Raw genomic sequence first — 17,311 nt, 5'->3', positions numbered from 1 at the left:
GTTGTAGACAAAAGTATAGTAGGCAACTGGTGGATAAGTTGACTTCATGGATAAGTCAAGGTCAGGTTTTGGGGCCAAAGTTATGGATTTTGACAATGTGCCCTTGCCTGTTTTTGACTCTACTCAGAGAAGGGGGTCATTCCTTGTTTGGTGAAAGTTAAGATGCAGTACTCACATTCACCCCAGGGTAACTGTAAATGTTCCAGAAGCATTCTCTCCTGACACTTCATCCACATCTATGGCAGGCATTCTCAGAGGTTGTGAGGTATATTGGGAAAAAACTAAGCAAGATATATAAACCTTCCTTGCTTAGTTTTTTTTCCCAATATACCTCACAACCTCTGAGGATGCCTGCCATAGATGTGGATGAAGTGTCAGGAGAGAATGCTTCTGGAACATGGCCAAACAGCTCGGAAAACACACAACAACCTTTAATGTATTTTGACGCCACTTTAAATGCCGTGCCCCAACGCTATGGGATCCTGGGAGCTGTCGTTTAGTGGTGGTGCCCACTAAACAACACTCTTTGCACTCCTTTGGCTGAGAAGACCTTGTAAAACCACAACTCCCAGGATTCCACAGCACTGAACACGGCAGTTAATTGGCATCAAACTGCGCTAATTCCACAGCATAGATACACTCTAGTACCACAAGGCAGGCTTCCGCACGTCCTTGTCCTTCCTTGGGCTCCGGCGGGCAGGAATTGCAGGCGAAAGCCAAGTCTGCCTGGGTTGGAGAGGACAAAGGAGGCGCGCGCCCTGTTGCCCCGGCAACCGCGGCCCGGGAGGAGCTGCTTGGATGTTGCCCTCCAGCTTGATCACTAGCCGGAGAGAAAAACACCTTTGCACAACAGCAGCAGGTAAATGGGCACAAAAAGACAACTGGAGAGGGGGAAGGCAGGGAGTGCATTGCCAAGTTTCGTAAATGCACAGAGACAAGTGGACATGAACGCTTTCTTCCTTTTTTTGCTGCAACAGCAGGAGGCACATAAGCAAGCACTGCTTCATACAAAGTGTGCGCCTGCAGTCGTGTGCTGCTTTGCTCAGAAAGTGCTATGCTAAACAGTTCTGGTGGTTTACCAAACTACAATCCCCAGGATTTCACTGCATTGAGATAGGGCAGTTAAGTGCTGTCAATCTGCGTTACTTCTACAGTGTAGATCAAGGGTCCCCAAACTTTTTAAACTGGGGGACAGTTCATGATCCCTTAGACCATTGGAGGGCCAGACTATACTTGGCTGAGCAACAACAATAATAATAATAATAAAATTGTCTGCAATTTTTCTTTCAGCAGCTGAGGATATGATCAATGGTTTCGGCAGACTGTGCAAGGAAACTGACGAAACCGTTGATCATATCCTCAGCTGCTGTAAGAAAATTGCACAGACAGACTACAAACAGAGGCACAACTATGTGGCCCAAATGATTCATTGGAACTTATGCCTCAAGTACCACCTCCCAGCAGCAAAGAACTGGTGGGATCACAAACCTGCAAAAGTATTGGAAAATGAGCACGCAAAGATACTGTGGGACTTCCGAATCCAGACTGACAAAGTTCTAGAACACAACACACCAGACATCACAGTTGTGGAAAAGAAAAAGGTTTGGATCATTGATGTCACTATCCCAGGTGACAGTCGCATTGACGAAAAACAACAGGAAAAACTCAGCCGCTATCAGGACCTCAGGATTGAACTTCAAAGACTCTGGCAGAAACCAGTGCAGGTGGTCCCGGTGGTGATGGGCACACCACCGGATGCCCATCACCACCCGGTGCCAAAAGAGCTCAGCTGGCATTTGGAAACAATAGACATTGACAAAATTACGATCTGCCAACTGCAAAAGGCCACCCTGCTGGGATCTGCACGCATCATCCGAAAATACATCACCCAGTCCTAGACACTTGGGAAGTGTTCGACTTGTGATTTTGTGATATGAAATCCAGCATATCTATCTTGTTTGCTGTGTAATAATAATAATAATAATAATAATAATGAGGGTTGGAAGATGCCCCTTGGGCCATTTTGTTATGATTGAGCCTCGTGGCTCTGTTACTGACAGGCGTGGGCGTAAGACTCCTCGAGAGTCAGATACTCTCGATGAGCGAGAGAGAAAAAGACTGCGAGACATATTTGCAGCACCATCTGATGAAGAGTCTTTCGAGGGGTTTACGGAGAGAATGGAGGAGGGGCAGGTTAGCTCGGAGGAGGATGAGATGGATTGGACTCGGGTAAGGGAGGAATTGGGTGCCACTGGCCATGATGGGGCAGAAGATGAATGGGGACCTTCAGGATCAGATCCATGGCTTAGCTGGAGGGATGGGACGGGATCCACAGCTGGAGATGCTGCTGGGCGTAGTCAGAGGTGTTCCAGCTCTGACGAGGAAAGTGATGAGGAAACGCCCGGGTTAAGGAGGACAGCTGACAGTGATGAAGATTTGTAACTGGCATAAAATGGGGCTTGAGAGCAATTGCAAATTGCGTTGGGCAAGGTAATCTGGGCAAACGCTTGGGATCCGTGTGTGTGTGGGACGCTTCCCTGAAGACTTGTGTGCTTTCCTGTGCTGAGACGTAAGTTGATTGGAATCCAGGGTCAGACGGCGGGAGGGATTGTGTGGGCATTTGTTTGTGCAAACCTGTGCTTACTCTTATTAGCTTGACCTTCCGTCGTCTTCTTGACGGACGCCATCTCCTGCTTTGAATACCCGGACTGAACTGACCACGGCTTGGCTTCATCCCCTTCTTGGACTTGGGAAAACTACAAACGTCTGCTTCTGGCTTTGAACTACGGAACGGAACTGGTCTACTCTACTGTTGCATTCCCTGGCTGATTTGTTCGTGCTGGAAATCCTGTCTGCTGTGTGTGTGTGGGAGCGACGCAAGTTACTGTAAACACTGTGTTGGCAGCAGAGAGGAATCTGCTGCCAATTAGCTGCATTCTTTGTATCTTTTGTTCTTGGCTCTCGTTTTGTTTATATTCAGGCTGAAGCAAGCAGTTTGTTTTTTACCCGGATTAAACTCCGGTTTAATCCGGTTTATCTTTTGAACATTTATTTTGCCCCTTTTTGCTCCTAAAGGCAAATACTGCCTGGCCCTTGTGTTTTACGGGCTTGTTTTGAGTTCTGTAACCTAATAAACTCTGTTACTTTGAATCTCGTGGCGTTCTGTCCTTGACACATTTAGTCCAACCCCTTCTGCTTTTGTGCACCAAAAGCACAAGTAAATCACCCCTGACAGCCTCAACGTTAATAATAATAATAATAATAATAATAATAATAATAATAATAATAATAATAAAGAGGGTTGGAAGAAACCCCTTGGGCCATTTAGCCCAACCCCCTTCTGCTTTTGTGCACCAAAAGCACAAGCAAAGCACCCCGACAGATGGCCTCCCACCCTCAATGTTTAATAATAATAATAATAATAATAATAAAGAGGGTTGGCAGAGACCCCTTGGGCCATTTAGCCCGACCTCATTCTGCCTTTGTGCCGTGGGGGCCAGATAAATGGCTTCAATGGGCCGCATGTGGCCCGCGAGCCTTAGTTTGGGGACCCCTGATGTAGATGCACCCTTTGATGTCACTGGTGCTTAAGTGAGGAATCCATTCCAGGTTTTAATCTGAATTTTGTGCTGGATCTACACTGCCCTGTATCCCAGGATCTGATTCCAGATTATCACCTTTAACTGGTTTATATGAGCCTAACTGTCAGGGCCGGCCGGAGATAATTTTTAATGGGAAGCGGGGGTGCTGAAAAGCGCCCCCGCCACCGGCCCCGCCTCCCGCGCCCTGGCCCCGCCTCCCACGCTGCGTGGGAGGCGGGGCCATGGCGATTAGTGAGGGGGCGGGGCCACAGTTGGCCCCGCCCCCGCCCAGCGTGCCCTGGCCCCGCCTCCCACGCTGCGTGGGAGGCGGGGCCAGGGCACGCTGGGCGGGGGGGCGGGGCCAGAGTTGGCCCCGCCTCCCACGCTACTCCCACTCGCCCGTCTGGCCTTCCTAGCAGGCCAGAAAGCAGCGGAGGTCCCTCCAGGCCGCGATTGCGGCCTGGAGGGACCTCCGCTGCTTTCTGGCCTGGTAGGAAAGGCCAGACGGGCGAGCGGGAGTAGCGGAGGCGGAGCCAGCTCTGACGCCGCTCCCCCCCCGCCCAGCGTGCCTTGGCCCCGCCTCCCACGCTGCGTGGGAGGCAGGGCCAAGGCACGCTGGGCGGGGGGGGAGCGGCGTCAGAGCTGGCTCCGCCTCCGCTACTCCCGCTCGCCCGTCTGGCCTTTCCTACCAGGCCAGAAAGCAGCGGAGGTCCCTCCAGGCCGCAATCGCGGCCTGGAGGGACCTCCGCTGCTTTCTGGCCTTCTAGGAAGGCCAGACGGGCGAGCGGGAGTAGCGTGGGAGGCGGAGCCAGCTCTGACGCCGCTCCCCCCCCGCCCAGCGTGCCTTGGCCCTGCCTCCCACGCAGCGTGGGAGGCGGGGCCAAGGCACGCTGGGCGGGGGGGGGGAGCGGCGTCAGAGCTGGCCCCGCCTCCCACGCTACTCCCGCTCGCCCGTCTGGCCTTTTCAAGCAGGCCAGACGGGCCAGGGCGCACTGGGCGGGAGGCGGGGCACCGTCAGGGCGGTGCCCCGCCTCCCGCCCAGCCTGACGGCGCCCCCCCGGGCCTGCGCCCGAGGCGGCGGCGTCAGCTGCCGCATGAGTGGGGCCGGCCCTGCTAACTGTTTTACTTGCAATGTTTTAATCTGTTTTTACTTGGGATGTTTTAAATGCAATGGGTTTGACCATTTTAACACTACTGTATGTTCATTGTTTGTATAGTATGCTGTAAACCGCTTTATAAATGATGTAAATAAATAAATACACTGTCAGATAATCTAGGATAAGAAAATAATCTGGGATCAGATCCAGGGATATAGGGCAGTGTGGATCCAGCCTAAGAGGACCTATCCAAGGTGCAGGACCCAAACCCCCAAATAAGTGTAGCATTTTAGAATGCTATAAAATTCAGACTAAAACCAGGAGTGGGTTCACCTCCAGGAACTAGTGTCAGTCACATTGGTAGTTATTTACTTTATTGTATTTTACTGCCAAAGGTAGAGAAAGTATTAGGCGGTTCCCCTTACACCTGGCTGGTTTCAAGTACTATAGAATGAATGTGTGTGTGGTTCATGTGTTATTTTGCTTCAAAATATATTTGCAACAAAATATATTGAATGGGCACTGGATACTGGGGGTTAAGAAGAGAAAATGGTAAGGGTTGTAGCACACTACAACTGCATTAGAAAAGGCTATTCTGTTTGGACTGTATTACAGTAGAGTCTATCCGACACTCGCTTATCCAACATTCTGGATTATCCAATGCATTTTTGTAGTCAATGTTTTCAATACATCATGATATTTTGGTGCGGAATTCGTAAATACAGTAATTACTACATAGCATTACTGTATATTGAACTACTTTTTCTGTCAAATTTGTTGTATAACATGATGTTTTGGTGCTTAATTTGTAAAAATCATAACCTAATTTGATGTTTAATAGGCTTTTCCTTAATGCCTCCTTATTATCCAACATATTCGCTTATCCAACATTCTGCCGGCCCGTTTATGTTGGATAAGTGAGGCTCTACTGTAGTTCATTTCTGCATGTCGTTTTCAAATAAGTAAATTTTGATGGAAAAGGAAATGATGCCAACTTTGGCACCATCTGAAAGGGAGTTCTTCCATATGTGTTTGAACCATCTTGAGAGCCTTTCTTTACCCAAACAAAGAGAGGTTTAGCCGTTTTAGACTTCAGTTCCACGAATCTCTAAGAACAGGGACAACGTTTCTGCTGATTTAGGGCTTCTGGAATCATTATCCAAAATGCCTTTTCAGTGCTTTGATCCCTGTGAAATTATGAACCAGTTTTTTTACACATTTGTATTCATTTCAGGGGGGAAATATATGATTTCCTTCACATATGATATGCAATAAAGTAACTTTGCCTGTTTTTTTTTTCCATCCATGCCATCCCACAGTCGGGAATGTCAACAAGCTTTGACGAACAGTATTCCCAAGCCTGTGAAGAACACAAACAGCCTGAAAATCCATATGTAGCTCACATTCTCCGAGAATTGAAGCAGGATGAAGAAACTGAAGAAACTGAAGAAATGTAAGGCAACCAATTATTATGGGGCTCAGACAATGTCTTCTCAATACTCAAATGAGGCTTTTAAAAGTCTGTTCTTTGACAATGGAAAATCCGGTGCAATTGTAATCCAAATTCTGATGCAAGACCATTTGGATTCTGTGGAATAAATGAAACAGTAATGGGGCAAGTGCAATTCATGGGTGGCCAGGGTCTACAGTGTCCATCTTCCAACACACAGCCCTTCCAATTTTGAGGCAAAGTGATAAAGCAGCATGCCTGGAAAATCAGCTGTAAATCCTGGAACTGGAAGTCGACATTTGGTCAACCTTTTATGCTCCTTTGAATCTCTTTTAGAGAGAAAATGTTGTGGATCTCCACAGGTTTGCAAAGAGGAAAATTGGCTTTTGTATATGCTAAAGTTGCCCACTCCAAGTATAAAATATGTACATTATCCAGGTTTGCCTGAAACTGTCTATATTTCCTTGTTTTTGTACAATCTGCCAGATATGGGTAAGAGCATTTTCATAACAAAGTAATGCCTTGTGTCCCAATCTCTCTTCAGTCCACCTTGAAACCCAGCAACTGGGTTGGGCAAAGAATGTGAATGAGGCTTCAAGGAGGGATTGAGATAGAAGTCCTGCTTCAGATTGTTGTAGTTAGGAAATGTCATTTCATTGCAACCTGATTGAAAACCTAACAGACCAACAACTCAGCTGTTGGCTCTTAAGGTGGACTTAAGGTGGCATTTACATATTATCAGTAAGACTACATAGAACTACTATTTTATTTATTTACGTAGTTTCTATCTTGCTTTTCCCCCATATTGGACCCATAGAGCAGTTAAAGGTAAAAGTAAAGGTTTTCCCCTGACGTTAAGTCCAGTCATGTCTAACTCTGGGGGTTGGTGCTCATCTCCATTTCTAAGCCGAAGATCCGGCGTTGTCCGTAGACACCTCTAAGGTCATGTGGCTGGCATGACTGCATGGAGCGCCCTTACCTTCCCGCCGGAGCGGTACCTATTGATCTACTCACATTGGCATGTTTTTGAACTGCTAGGTTGGCAGGAGCTGGAGCTAACAGCGGCCGCTCACGCTGCTCCTGGAGTTTGAACCTGGGACCTTTCGGTCTGCAAGTTCAGCAGCTCAGCGCTTTAACACACTTCGCCACTGGGGCGAAGTGCATTAAATCTATAATTGTAATAATGCATCCCACCAATATGTATGTGGACATATCTATATCTATACGTATATATATTTGAGCTCTGGAAGTGAAAGATTAAACAGATCAGTAGTGTGTTTTAGAGTACAGGCAGTCCCTGAGTTACAAAACTCTGACTCATAGTTAATAATGGAGGTGAGACAACAGGAAGTGATAGAAATCTAACCCTAGGAAAGGAAATTAACTCCTGAAAGAGTTATCAGGGGGAAAAGAGGTCTCCACTGAAGCTTTATCACCAATCCTTGATTCCACAAGAAGCCAATTTTTTTTCAGATTCCAATTATCACAGGAACAGAGAGTGAAGTGAAACTTTCTGAACAGGGGCACAGACAGCAAAACAAACATTATAAGGATGTAAACCCGTCCCTATGATATCCTAAGCTAATACGTATGTATATTTGACTGGAGTTGGACTTAAAAATGTATATATTCCAACTTACAAACAAATTCAACTTTAGAACAATCCTACAGAACCTATCTTGTTTGTAACTTTGGGACTGCATGTATTACTAAACATTGTTTGAAGAGTTTGTTTGTGTTTTATCCTGGCCACATGGAAGCTAGTTTTCCCCCTCTGTGTGTTTTCTGTTTAGCTAAGGAAACATTGGACTGACCATGACCACACACTTCTCAGGCATGGAGTTAGCCCTCAGTGGCTGTGGTCCAGGCAATTTTGGAAGCCATCGCTCCTGTCCTGTTTTGGCTCTCAGGGCCCCTCAAAGCCAGGCATTCAAAAACAGGTTGTTCAAAGCCCATTGCCTTTCCCCGTTCCTTTGTTGTCTCCTTGCATGAAGGTGGAGAGTGTCAAATCACTTGCTTAGACTGTGGCATGAACTATTTATGGCCCAGAAGGCTGTTTCTACAGTTCTAGGTTCCAACAGACTTCCTAAATTGCCTCTTTTCTGGCAAGAAAATTGGAGTGAATTGATTTTAGCAGCTTCCAGGAGCAGCACTTCACCTTTTATAAATAGGTTGCACCGTTTAACATGATTTTTTAAAAAGGAAAAAAAAATAACAAGTGAATTTCCAGCCACTTCCAAGTTGGTTGGTTGGTTTTGCCTTTTGGCAATCTGTGCAACTCTAGACTTTTAAAACAGCTAAAATGGCTGCCTTAAAATGAAATTTACCTTCAAAAGTCCTGTACATATACACTGATTTCTTTTCAGATTGTATACTTTCATTGTTTAACTAAATATTTATATGGAGGGGGGCACCTATAAGTTTGTGAGATACTTTTAATGGACTTAAGAAAAATAAAACCAACAACTAAAATCTCAAATCCTTTTTGCTCACATTGTAACAGAGTGGCAAAAAAGATCACCATAAAAATAGCTGGGAATAATCGCTTGGTACCTGTGCAGAAAGTGACAGATGCTGACTTCCAGATCCTTGCGACTCTGTTTACAAACAACATCTTCCTTACAGGTATGTCTCTTTATTTCAACCTTGGAAATGCAAGCAGATTTTTCACCCAAGTTCTCCCTTTCTATCCTTTTGAATGTATGTATAAACTCATTGGCTCAGATTGAATCATGAGAGCTGTTATTTAGTAAAGATCATTAGCTTTCTCTGCCAAACAGTGCAGGTTCCTCACCAAACTACAACACTCATGATTCCATAGCATTGAACCATGGCAGTCAAACTGATGTCAGACTGCAGTGTAGATGCACCTTTTGTCTCGTATGAAGCTGCAATTAGACGAGAAAAACAGTTTAGATCATTTGGTGGATAAAATCAGTAGAGTATAACAAAAGTGATTAGGCTCTGCAAAACCCAATCCACTCATTTCTGTATTCATTGACTTGTTTCAGGATTGGACTTGAGATATAACCTGTTAACAGATGCTGGTGCAGTACACGTTGCAGCTTTCCTCCAGGTATGTGTTGTGTGATTGTAAAGACCATAGATTTCTCTTATTGGCTGGTTTCCATGGCTGTTAAGATTTAGCCCACTGTAAAAGGAACACAGATGCCCTCTTAAGAAGTCTGTAAGTTTAATTCATATAACTTTTCCCTTCCAGAAAATGGGATTAGCCTTGCAATTCTATGTGTATATTAATCAATGTGCCTTCAGCCTCTGTATAGCCTAGTAGAATAGCCCAATGGTTTCCAGAAGTTGTAGTCCTGCAACAACTGTGACTTGAGGTTAGGATACACTGTTCTGGAATAAACATGGGTGGGCTTCATGCAATCCCCTGTCATGTATGGTTTAAATGGGGAGTGTGATGTAGAGTTAGAGTCATCCCCATGTACCCTCCTTTCACATGAAATTATGCTCTGCATAAATGCATAACGATGGGAAAAGCTGCTGGATATCTGGGTGGATTTTATGTGCTTGCCCTATTGGCATGTAAAGCAATAGACACTACTGATCTATGTCTGGGGATGGGAATTAGATGGCCCTCCATTACTCTTGAACTTGCGGGGACATGAGAGAAGCCTCCCACAAGGATGGAAAAACATCAAAACATCCGGGCGTCCCCTGGGCAACGTCCTTGCAGACGGCCAATTCTCTCACTCCAGAAGCAACTCTGGTTGCTCCTGACACGAAAAAAAAATTCTTGAACTACACCTCCCAATAGCCCTGCTAACAAGGACTTGTCTTTCCTTGTATTTTAGGATAATCACACCTTACTTTACCTCAATCTGATGTTTAATGACATTGGTACCATTGGAGCAGAATTCATAGCAAAAGCTCTGCATGTAAGTATTTATCAGTTGGGTTGGGGTTGAAAGGAATGCAAATATATTGGCATCTCATTTGAAGCAAAATCCTGGAGAACTCAGCAGTTAATGTTGGTTATCAGTAGGCTTAATTCTAGGATTAAAAAGAAGACTTCCTTTTGTTATGCTCAGCTTCATTGTGGAATCAAGGAGTCATTGGCTGAGCAACCCTAATTTAACAGAGATGTGGGGCCAACCAAGAGCCTCACCTCTGGGTTTCCAGGTGGAATAAGGGAAATAGGCTCTGTACCTTTATTTGTTGTGTAGAAGAGGAAAAGAGACAGTGTGGTGTAATGGTTTGAGTGGTGGGCTCTCAGAGACCAGGTTTCAAGTCTCCATTCAGCCTGGAAACCTACTCAGTGACTTTGGGCAAGTCACATCTGCCTCAGATCTTGATAAGAAAAAACTTTAAATATAACGCACTCAGCGTTTGCTTCCAGTGGGTGCTGTCTAGAAATAAAGACATACTGGTGGAACAGGATTGTACTGTGAAATGTGTAAAGCTATAATAAAGCTAACGTTTCATTAAAAGCAATGCTGTAGGTATCAGTTCTCTAGCATTAGGTCTGAGAGGTTGGCGATGGGGATATTTTACGCTTCCTAACCCACATTACAATGAATGAAAAGAATTCATAGCCCTGCAATAAATAAACCGTTTGCATTATTGTAGCCCAGTTTCATGAGTTTTGGGTTGTGAATTTGAAAAAAAAAATTAAAATGTCATAGTTCTTTTATAAATGTGAAATTTTGTATCAATTCATTCGTTACTCAGTTTTGATTAAGTGCATATATTGACGTTCCAGTGTGACTTCTTGTCGTGCTTTTTGAGCAGATTTTTGTGTTTAATATCAGTAAATGAAAATGTTTTGAAAGCCTATTAGTAGACTTTAGCCCAGGTATGGGCAAACTTGGGCCCTCCAGGTGTTTTGGACTTCAACTCCCGCAATTCCTAACAGCCTCAGGACCTTTCCTTTTTCCCCTTAGCCGCTTAAGCGGCTAAGGGGAAAAAGGAAGGGGCCTGAGGCTGTTAGGAATTGCGGGAGTTGAAGTCCAAAACAATTGGAAGGAAGGCCCAAGTTTGCCCAAGTCTACTTTAACCCCATTCTTACTATTTACGTGCAGTCCCATATTACAAAAATAAAACATCAAAGCCAGTTGTGAAAACAATTGTATATAATGGAGCAAATTTGAGGTCATTCTTGGATTTTGAATGCAAAACCAGCATACTTTTAAAAAATTATTATTATTATTTTATTATTATTTTTCATTGCAATCAACTGAATGCTAGCAAAAAGAACCTGATTTTTTTTTGCAAGCTTGTAAGTCCATAGCAAATTTTAGAGATGTTTGCAAGCCAATAATTGATTTTTCCTGCTTAGAGGAATGAAACCCTGCTTCACCTCAGAATGACTGGCAACAAGATCGAAAACAAGGGAGGAATGTATTTTGCAGCAATGTTGCAGGTTAATACCACAATACAGAAGTTAGATTTTGCAGACTGTGACCTGGTAAGTGAAATCAAAGCAAAGCCGAATTACCTTTAAAAAAAAGAAAAAAAAGAAAACAGACTCCAAGACTATCAATTTATTTATTTATTTATTTATTTATTACAATATTTATATCCCGCCCTTCTCACCCAACAGGGGACTCAGGGTGGCTTACAATAAAACGCATATATAAAAATTATACAGTACAATATAAATCAGTTAAAAAATTATTAACTTACATCAGTATTCATAAAACACATTATAAAATACAAGTAGGCATGTTCAGTTCAAAAAACTGGGTCTGTCAATTGAGTTCCAGCGTACATGATAATAATTAACGCTGCCAATTATTCAAAAGCCTGGCCCCAGAACCAAGTTTTAACCTTCCTACGGAAGGATAGGAGGGAGGGAGCCTGCCTGACATCAATGGGGAGGGCATTCCATAGGCGGGGAGCCACTACTGAAAAGGCCCTGTCTCTCGTCCCTGCCAGCCGCACCTGTGAAGCTGACGGGACCGTGAGCAGGGCCTCATCTGATGATCTTAAGCTTCGAGGTGGGTCATAGTGGGAGACACGTTCGGACAGATAAGCTGGGCCGGAACCGTTTCTAGGATATGAATAAGGGACAGTGAAGGTCAAAACAAATAATGGAAATCTGAGGCAGTTTCTCTAGCCTTGGGGCTGGCAACTGTAGTGCATCTGGATGCCAGTCTCCTGCCACTGGGACTATGGGAGGCAGTTTTGTTGGGTGACTTAGAGTTGTTTCCGATTTACAGCAAACTGAAAGTGACTCTATCACAAGGTTTTTTTGGCAGGACTTGTTCAGAAGAGGTTTGCCATTGCCTTCCTCTGAGGCTAAGAGAGTGTGTCTTGCTCAAGGTCACACAGTGGGTTTCATGGTTGAATAAGGATTTGGACCTTTTGTCTCCATAATCCAGTTCTCAAACCACTATGCCATCCATACTGGCTCACATTGTGCACCCAGCCAAAAATGCCAACTCTTTTCCCCTGCAAAAAACAAAACAAAACCCTGAAGTGGTCTGAATTCCATGTCTGGTTTTAAAATGTAGGGTTCCCAGCCCATAATTAACATTATATGTAAGTAGGGGGCTGTAATCTTTTAAAAAAATGAATTGCAGCCATAGAAGGCTCCAAGATAGGGTTTTGTGTGTGTGTGTGTGTGAGGAGCGACTTGAGAAACTGCAAATCGCTTCTGGTGTGAGAGAATTGGCCGTCTGCAAGGATGTTGCCCAAGGGATGCCCGGATTCTGTGGGAGGCTTTTCTTACGTCCCACATGGGAAGCTGGAGCTCACCTCCCCAGGATAAGTAATGCCATCATTTTGGGGAGGGATAAAAAGGGCAGTCGGGGAAAATTTGGTATGTTCCAAAAGAGGAATTGGGAGCCACCTGAGCTATCGGTTGCCCATTTCTGCTCCAGTTACTTCTCTGACTGCATCACATGGAAGTTGAATGGTACTTTGTCATTTCCAACAGAGAGGATTAAATGAGGTTTTATGGATGATGTCCCTCTTTTATTTTCAGCGCACACAGAGTCTCATAGCTTTAGCAACCGTTCTGAATCAGCACGAATCCATCAGAGCCATAAACCTAAACCGGCCAATACTTTACAGTGAAGAGGTAAGCATCATGGATACATTGACTTGCAGTGGGTGTGTAAAGCAGAAATGCTACAGCCACAAGAATAATGGGAAAAAGAAAATAAATACCAACAGGAATACTGGAAGCATATTATTGGGGACATGAACTAGGTCTGCCTTCACAGCTGCTGTTTCTTGCAAGCTTTATTTGTGATTTTTTTAAAATTACTGTCCCTTTATGGTAAAATGGCAGTGTGAAAATCTCTAGAATGTAAAACTCTATGCAGTAAGCTTTTCGTTGTCTAAAAGGTGCTTGAATGCTTATTTTTCACCTCATTTATCTTTATCTGTGTTCTTTCACATCTCAGCTGGAGCGATATTCTTTGTTCAATGGTATAATTAATTGTCAACTACCGTAGTTAGTTTTATATGGGAGGGGGAAAAAATTAGTTATAAAGATGTTAATTTGAGGTCAGGCTAAGGTCCTGCACTCCAGGGATAGTCATAATATAGACACAGGGCACTGCCATCTTCATGTTGTAGACAACCATGTTAATCCCAGAGTTGGGTAGTTGAAATATCATCATAATGTAATAAGCATTTTCTCATCCATGTCTGTGCAGCAATGATAATTTCCCCCCAGCTGATCTGGCTAAATGTTTCATATGGAACAGATGTATTGTTTGACCCCCAATGTTCCAGTTGTAATTTATTATTATTCAACTTTAGGAAGAGCCCACTGTCCACCTAGCCCTCATGCTGAAAGTCAACAGCGTCCTTGTTGAACTGCATTTGTGCAAGCATGAAATGAAGAATTTTGGCGTGGAACGCCTGTGTGATGCATTATACGAGAATACCACTCTTCGGTATCTTGATCTTAGCTGGTAAGAAAGACTTGTCATATGGATATTATAGAATAGTACAAGTGGGAGAAATATTGCAGAAGAGTGTGCTTTTATTCATGACTCTCAATATGGCATTAATTTCCTCATTTTCTCTCTCCTGCAACCCAGCAAGAAAGTCCTGGTGTTTTATGTTTTCTGAGCGTGAAGGGTTCTCATTTAGTTGTCCTAGATGGAGTGACTTCTGAATCACTAATTTGTTCCTCCTTTTCATGTTTGGAAGATGCCTTTTTGGTTTCATAAGATATCACATTTGGAAAACAGTTAAGCATTAGCATATGTAATTCAGTGATGACATTCTTAAAATTAATGCAGTGCAACTAATATTTATATTGGATGGATGTGCAGCATTATTTGGTAGGGATGGCAACTCATAGCTTTGACCAGAATAATGAACCAACCAGGCAAAGTAAGCTATGCAAAGTAAACAAGAACATTTTGAACCTTCTAGAGACCACTTGAAAGTGTCCTCCAAAATATATCCAAGGACAAAAAAAGTTCTTCCACCATCCCCCATGTTTCTAATGATTTTCATTTCAGTATTCAAATGTATATATTTGTGCTTCTTTAATGTGTTGAGGGTAGCTAGCGAGGCAGGCTTTTCCTATTTCTGTTTTGCTTTTCATTAATGACAGTTATGTATTCCAGAGACAGCTGCCGTTATCTTTCATGTTTTAGGCAAACACACATAGCTACCGTAGGATTGGCAACATTAAAATCCATTTTTCCCAGTATAAGATTTATTGCATTGTTTTCTGCAGTCATGCTGCTGCAATCAAAAATCCGTTTCTCTAGTTTTTTTTCACTATTCTCTCAAAACCAGTGCTACTACCCTGTTTCCCCTAAAATAAGACATCCCCAGAAAATAAGACCTAGTAGAGGTTTTGCTGAATTGCTAAATATAAGGCCTCCCCTGAAAGTAAGACCTAGCAAAGTTTTTGTTTGGAAGCATGCCCAACGAACAGAACACCAGAGCATACAGGATCGGTAAATGTACGTACCATAAAGTGTTGTACATGGAAATATTGGTAATAACAAGAAATTCTTGATAGGATTCACAGTTTGTCTGGTTATGCTGGTTTGTGATGACAACTACTGTACAGTATATAATAAATGTTCATTTTTTGTTCAACAATAAATGTGAATTCTTCTTCATGGAAAAATAAGACATCCCCTGAAAATAAGACCTAGCGCATATTTGGGAGCAAAAATTAATATAAGACACTGTCTTATTTTCGGGGAAACACGGTAGCACTTCCACCTCGACAGGGAGAAAGGCAGACTGGAAGGGCATAAAATGACTTTGCAGAAAGGATCTTCTCTAGCAAAGACTATGAACAATGGCTGGTGAATTTAACTTTGCTCTGTGCATGTATGAGAGAGATGAGAAGAGGAAGGGATTTCAGATGTATTTTCAAAACTGATCCTCTGAAATTTTATTGCAAAGTAAAACTGCCTTTGTCTCTTTTCAGTAACAAAATTACTCGAGACGGTGTCCAGTTTCTGGGACGGCTGTTGAAAATTAACAGCACCTTGGAAATCCTGGATCTGAATTTTAACAGGATAGAAGATGATGGCGCTTTCTACCTGAGTGAGGCATTGACTTCTTATAACCGGACCCTTCAGGCGTTAGTATGCAAAGCTCCTAGAATCCCCGCTTTGTAAGAGCAGGCTTTTGGATATGGCAACAAAGGATGCTACACTTCACAGCAAAATGCCACGGTGGTAACCAGGACAGGAACATACGGGCCTGGGTTGAGAAATTTGCTGAAATGGTCATGTAATCATTGCGGTGGCCATGAGAGATCCAAAAGTTTCAGCTCAGCATCCTTTGAGAAAGCTGCAGAGAAACTCAGGATATTCCTTTGAAATCTGGAGTCTTTTTCATTCTATCACCAGTGTTATGATTTATAATCCACATTAACAGATCTTTAGTTGAGCACACTGAATAGATAACAAGGTTGTAAGAAAAAGTTGAAAATAGCAGGAAGTTTCAAGTCTTGGAAACTAGGACTAATCTTGTAACCTGAAGGAATGACACCTTCACCCTCTTTCCGTTTGAATGTTGTGGGTAAAGAAATAGACTGTTGGGTGGGTAGCAATCCTAAGGCAAAAACTACAGTGTTGGTTTGTGGTTCATGCAGGCCAAGGAAACTGGATTGTCTGTCATTGAATAGTGACTCTTTTCTGCCTTGTGTCCCTGTGGTTACTAGGTTAGCAGTGACGCACAACAATATCACTGGGCAAGGATTGGTTGCCCTATCGGAGTCAATGAAAATAAACCCAGTCCTTTCCTACATCTATATATGGGGAAACAAATTTGATAACGACACCTGTGTGGTATGTCTTCTTCATTTTCTTATACAGTTAAGTAGTTTAATTATTTACACTATAGAGGATAAGGATGTAGGATTGGGAGGATTTCAATTTAAAAATGGTGCTGGGAAGCTCAATTCCTTTCTTTCAGTAGTACAGCCAACAATTGCAGTTGCACCTTTAAAAGAAATCTCATTGTCATTGCACACAGTTGGGCCCTCAATCATTTTGATATCTTTCTGTCTTTCAGGCATTTGCAGACTTAATTAAGAGTGGCCGCCTAGCGCCAACCGGCACAGATGTGGAGCCATATGAAGTGGATGGGACGACATACTTTGCAGAAGTCTCCCATGGCTTGAAACAGTATTACTATTGGACTCCAAGTTATGGAGACCCTGAAAGCAAACATGCCAATGCCTCTCTGGCATTATCTCCGGTTACTGAAAACCTATGAATCGGACTCCTTATATCTTGGGATTTTTAAAGTTATATATGATTTGTGTATCGGCCTTAAAACAATTACATAGTTATGTGAATGCTATAAAGTTTGGGACCATCATTTTGACATCGGGTCACAATATGAAGGTACTTTGATTCTACACTTGAGTCCTAAACCAGCAAAAGTTATCATAATGTATGCTTATTAAAGAGAGTAAAACTGAATTTAGTTTCAATTAAATTGTTCTATTGTTTTTGATGGATGTTAATCATTGCAAACATTTAAAACTATTGAATCAAGATTGAAAGTAGTGAAACAAAGCATCATTTTATAGCATTAGAACTGTATACGAAGGAGAAATCAAGGAGTACGGTTTTTGAAAGAAAGGCAGCAGCCCTGAACATATATGTTTAGAAATAAAATGATAACTTACCAGAATCAGTAAGATTTCAGTATAAGTATCTTTCAAATTGGAAATTTATTTTACTAACCTATTTGTAAGTGAAAGATATAATATA

The 17,311-nt window shown here is 43.0% G+C and overlaps 1 protein-coding gene and 1 long non-coding RNA gene across 4 annotated transcripts in view; both read left to right on the top strand.

The window, feature by feature from the left end:
• Positions 1-17,046, top strand: part of lrrc34 (leucine rich repeat containing 34) — a 29,046-nt gene extending 12,000 nt beyond the window's left edge. For 2 of the 3 annotated variants that reach the window (XM_062976753.1, XM_062976754.1), the window contains exons 2-11: positions 5,998-6,131; positions 8,632-8,753; positions 9,140-9,204; positions 9,947-10,030; positions 11,431-11,559; positions 13,081-13,176; positions 13,866-14,020; positions 15,511-15,666; positions 16,252-16,378; positions 16,605-17,046. In XM_062976753.1, the coding sequence (XP_062832823.1) occupies positions 5,998-6,131; positions 8,632-8,753; positions 9,140-9,204; positions 9,947-10,030; positions 11,431-11,559; positions 13,081-13,176; positions 13,866-14,020; positions 15,511-15,666; positions 16,252-16,378; positions 16,605-16,808 (1,272 nt within the window). In that variant the 3' untranslated portion in view covers positions 16,809-17,046. Of the gene's footprint in view, positions 1-620; positions 860-5,997; positions 6,132-8,631; positions 8,754-9,139; positions 9,205-9,946; positions 10,031-11,430; positions 11,560-13,080; positions 13,177-13,865; positions 14,021-15,510; positions 15,667-16,251; positions 16,379-16,604 lie in introns of those variants that run through there. The other variant, XM_008106044.3, reaches the window with a different exon arrangement.
• On the top strand, positions 1,484-3,150 carry LOC134297891 (uncharacterized). The gene is made up of 2 exons (XR_010004842.1): positions 1,484-2,569; positions 2,654-3,150. It is a non-coding gene; the product is annotated as an uncharacterized LOC134297891 (long non-coding RNA).
• Positions 17,047-17,311: the final 265 nt, after the last annotated feature.

Source organism: Anolis carolinensis, chromosome 3 (assembly GCF_035594765.1).
Source record: "Anolis carolinensis isolate JA03-04 chromosome 3, rAnoCar3.1.pri, whole genome shotgun sequence".
Taxonomy (NCBI): Eukaryota; Metazoa; Chordata; class Lepidosauria; order Squamata; family Dactyloidae; genus Anolis; species Anolis carolinensis.
This window is presented reverse-complemented; position numbering and strand designations above follow the sequence as displayed.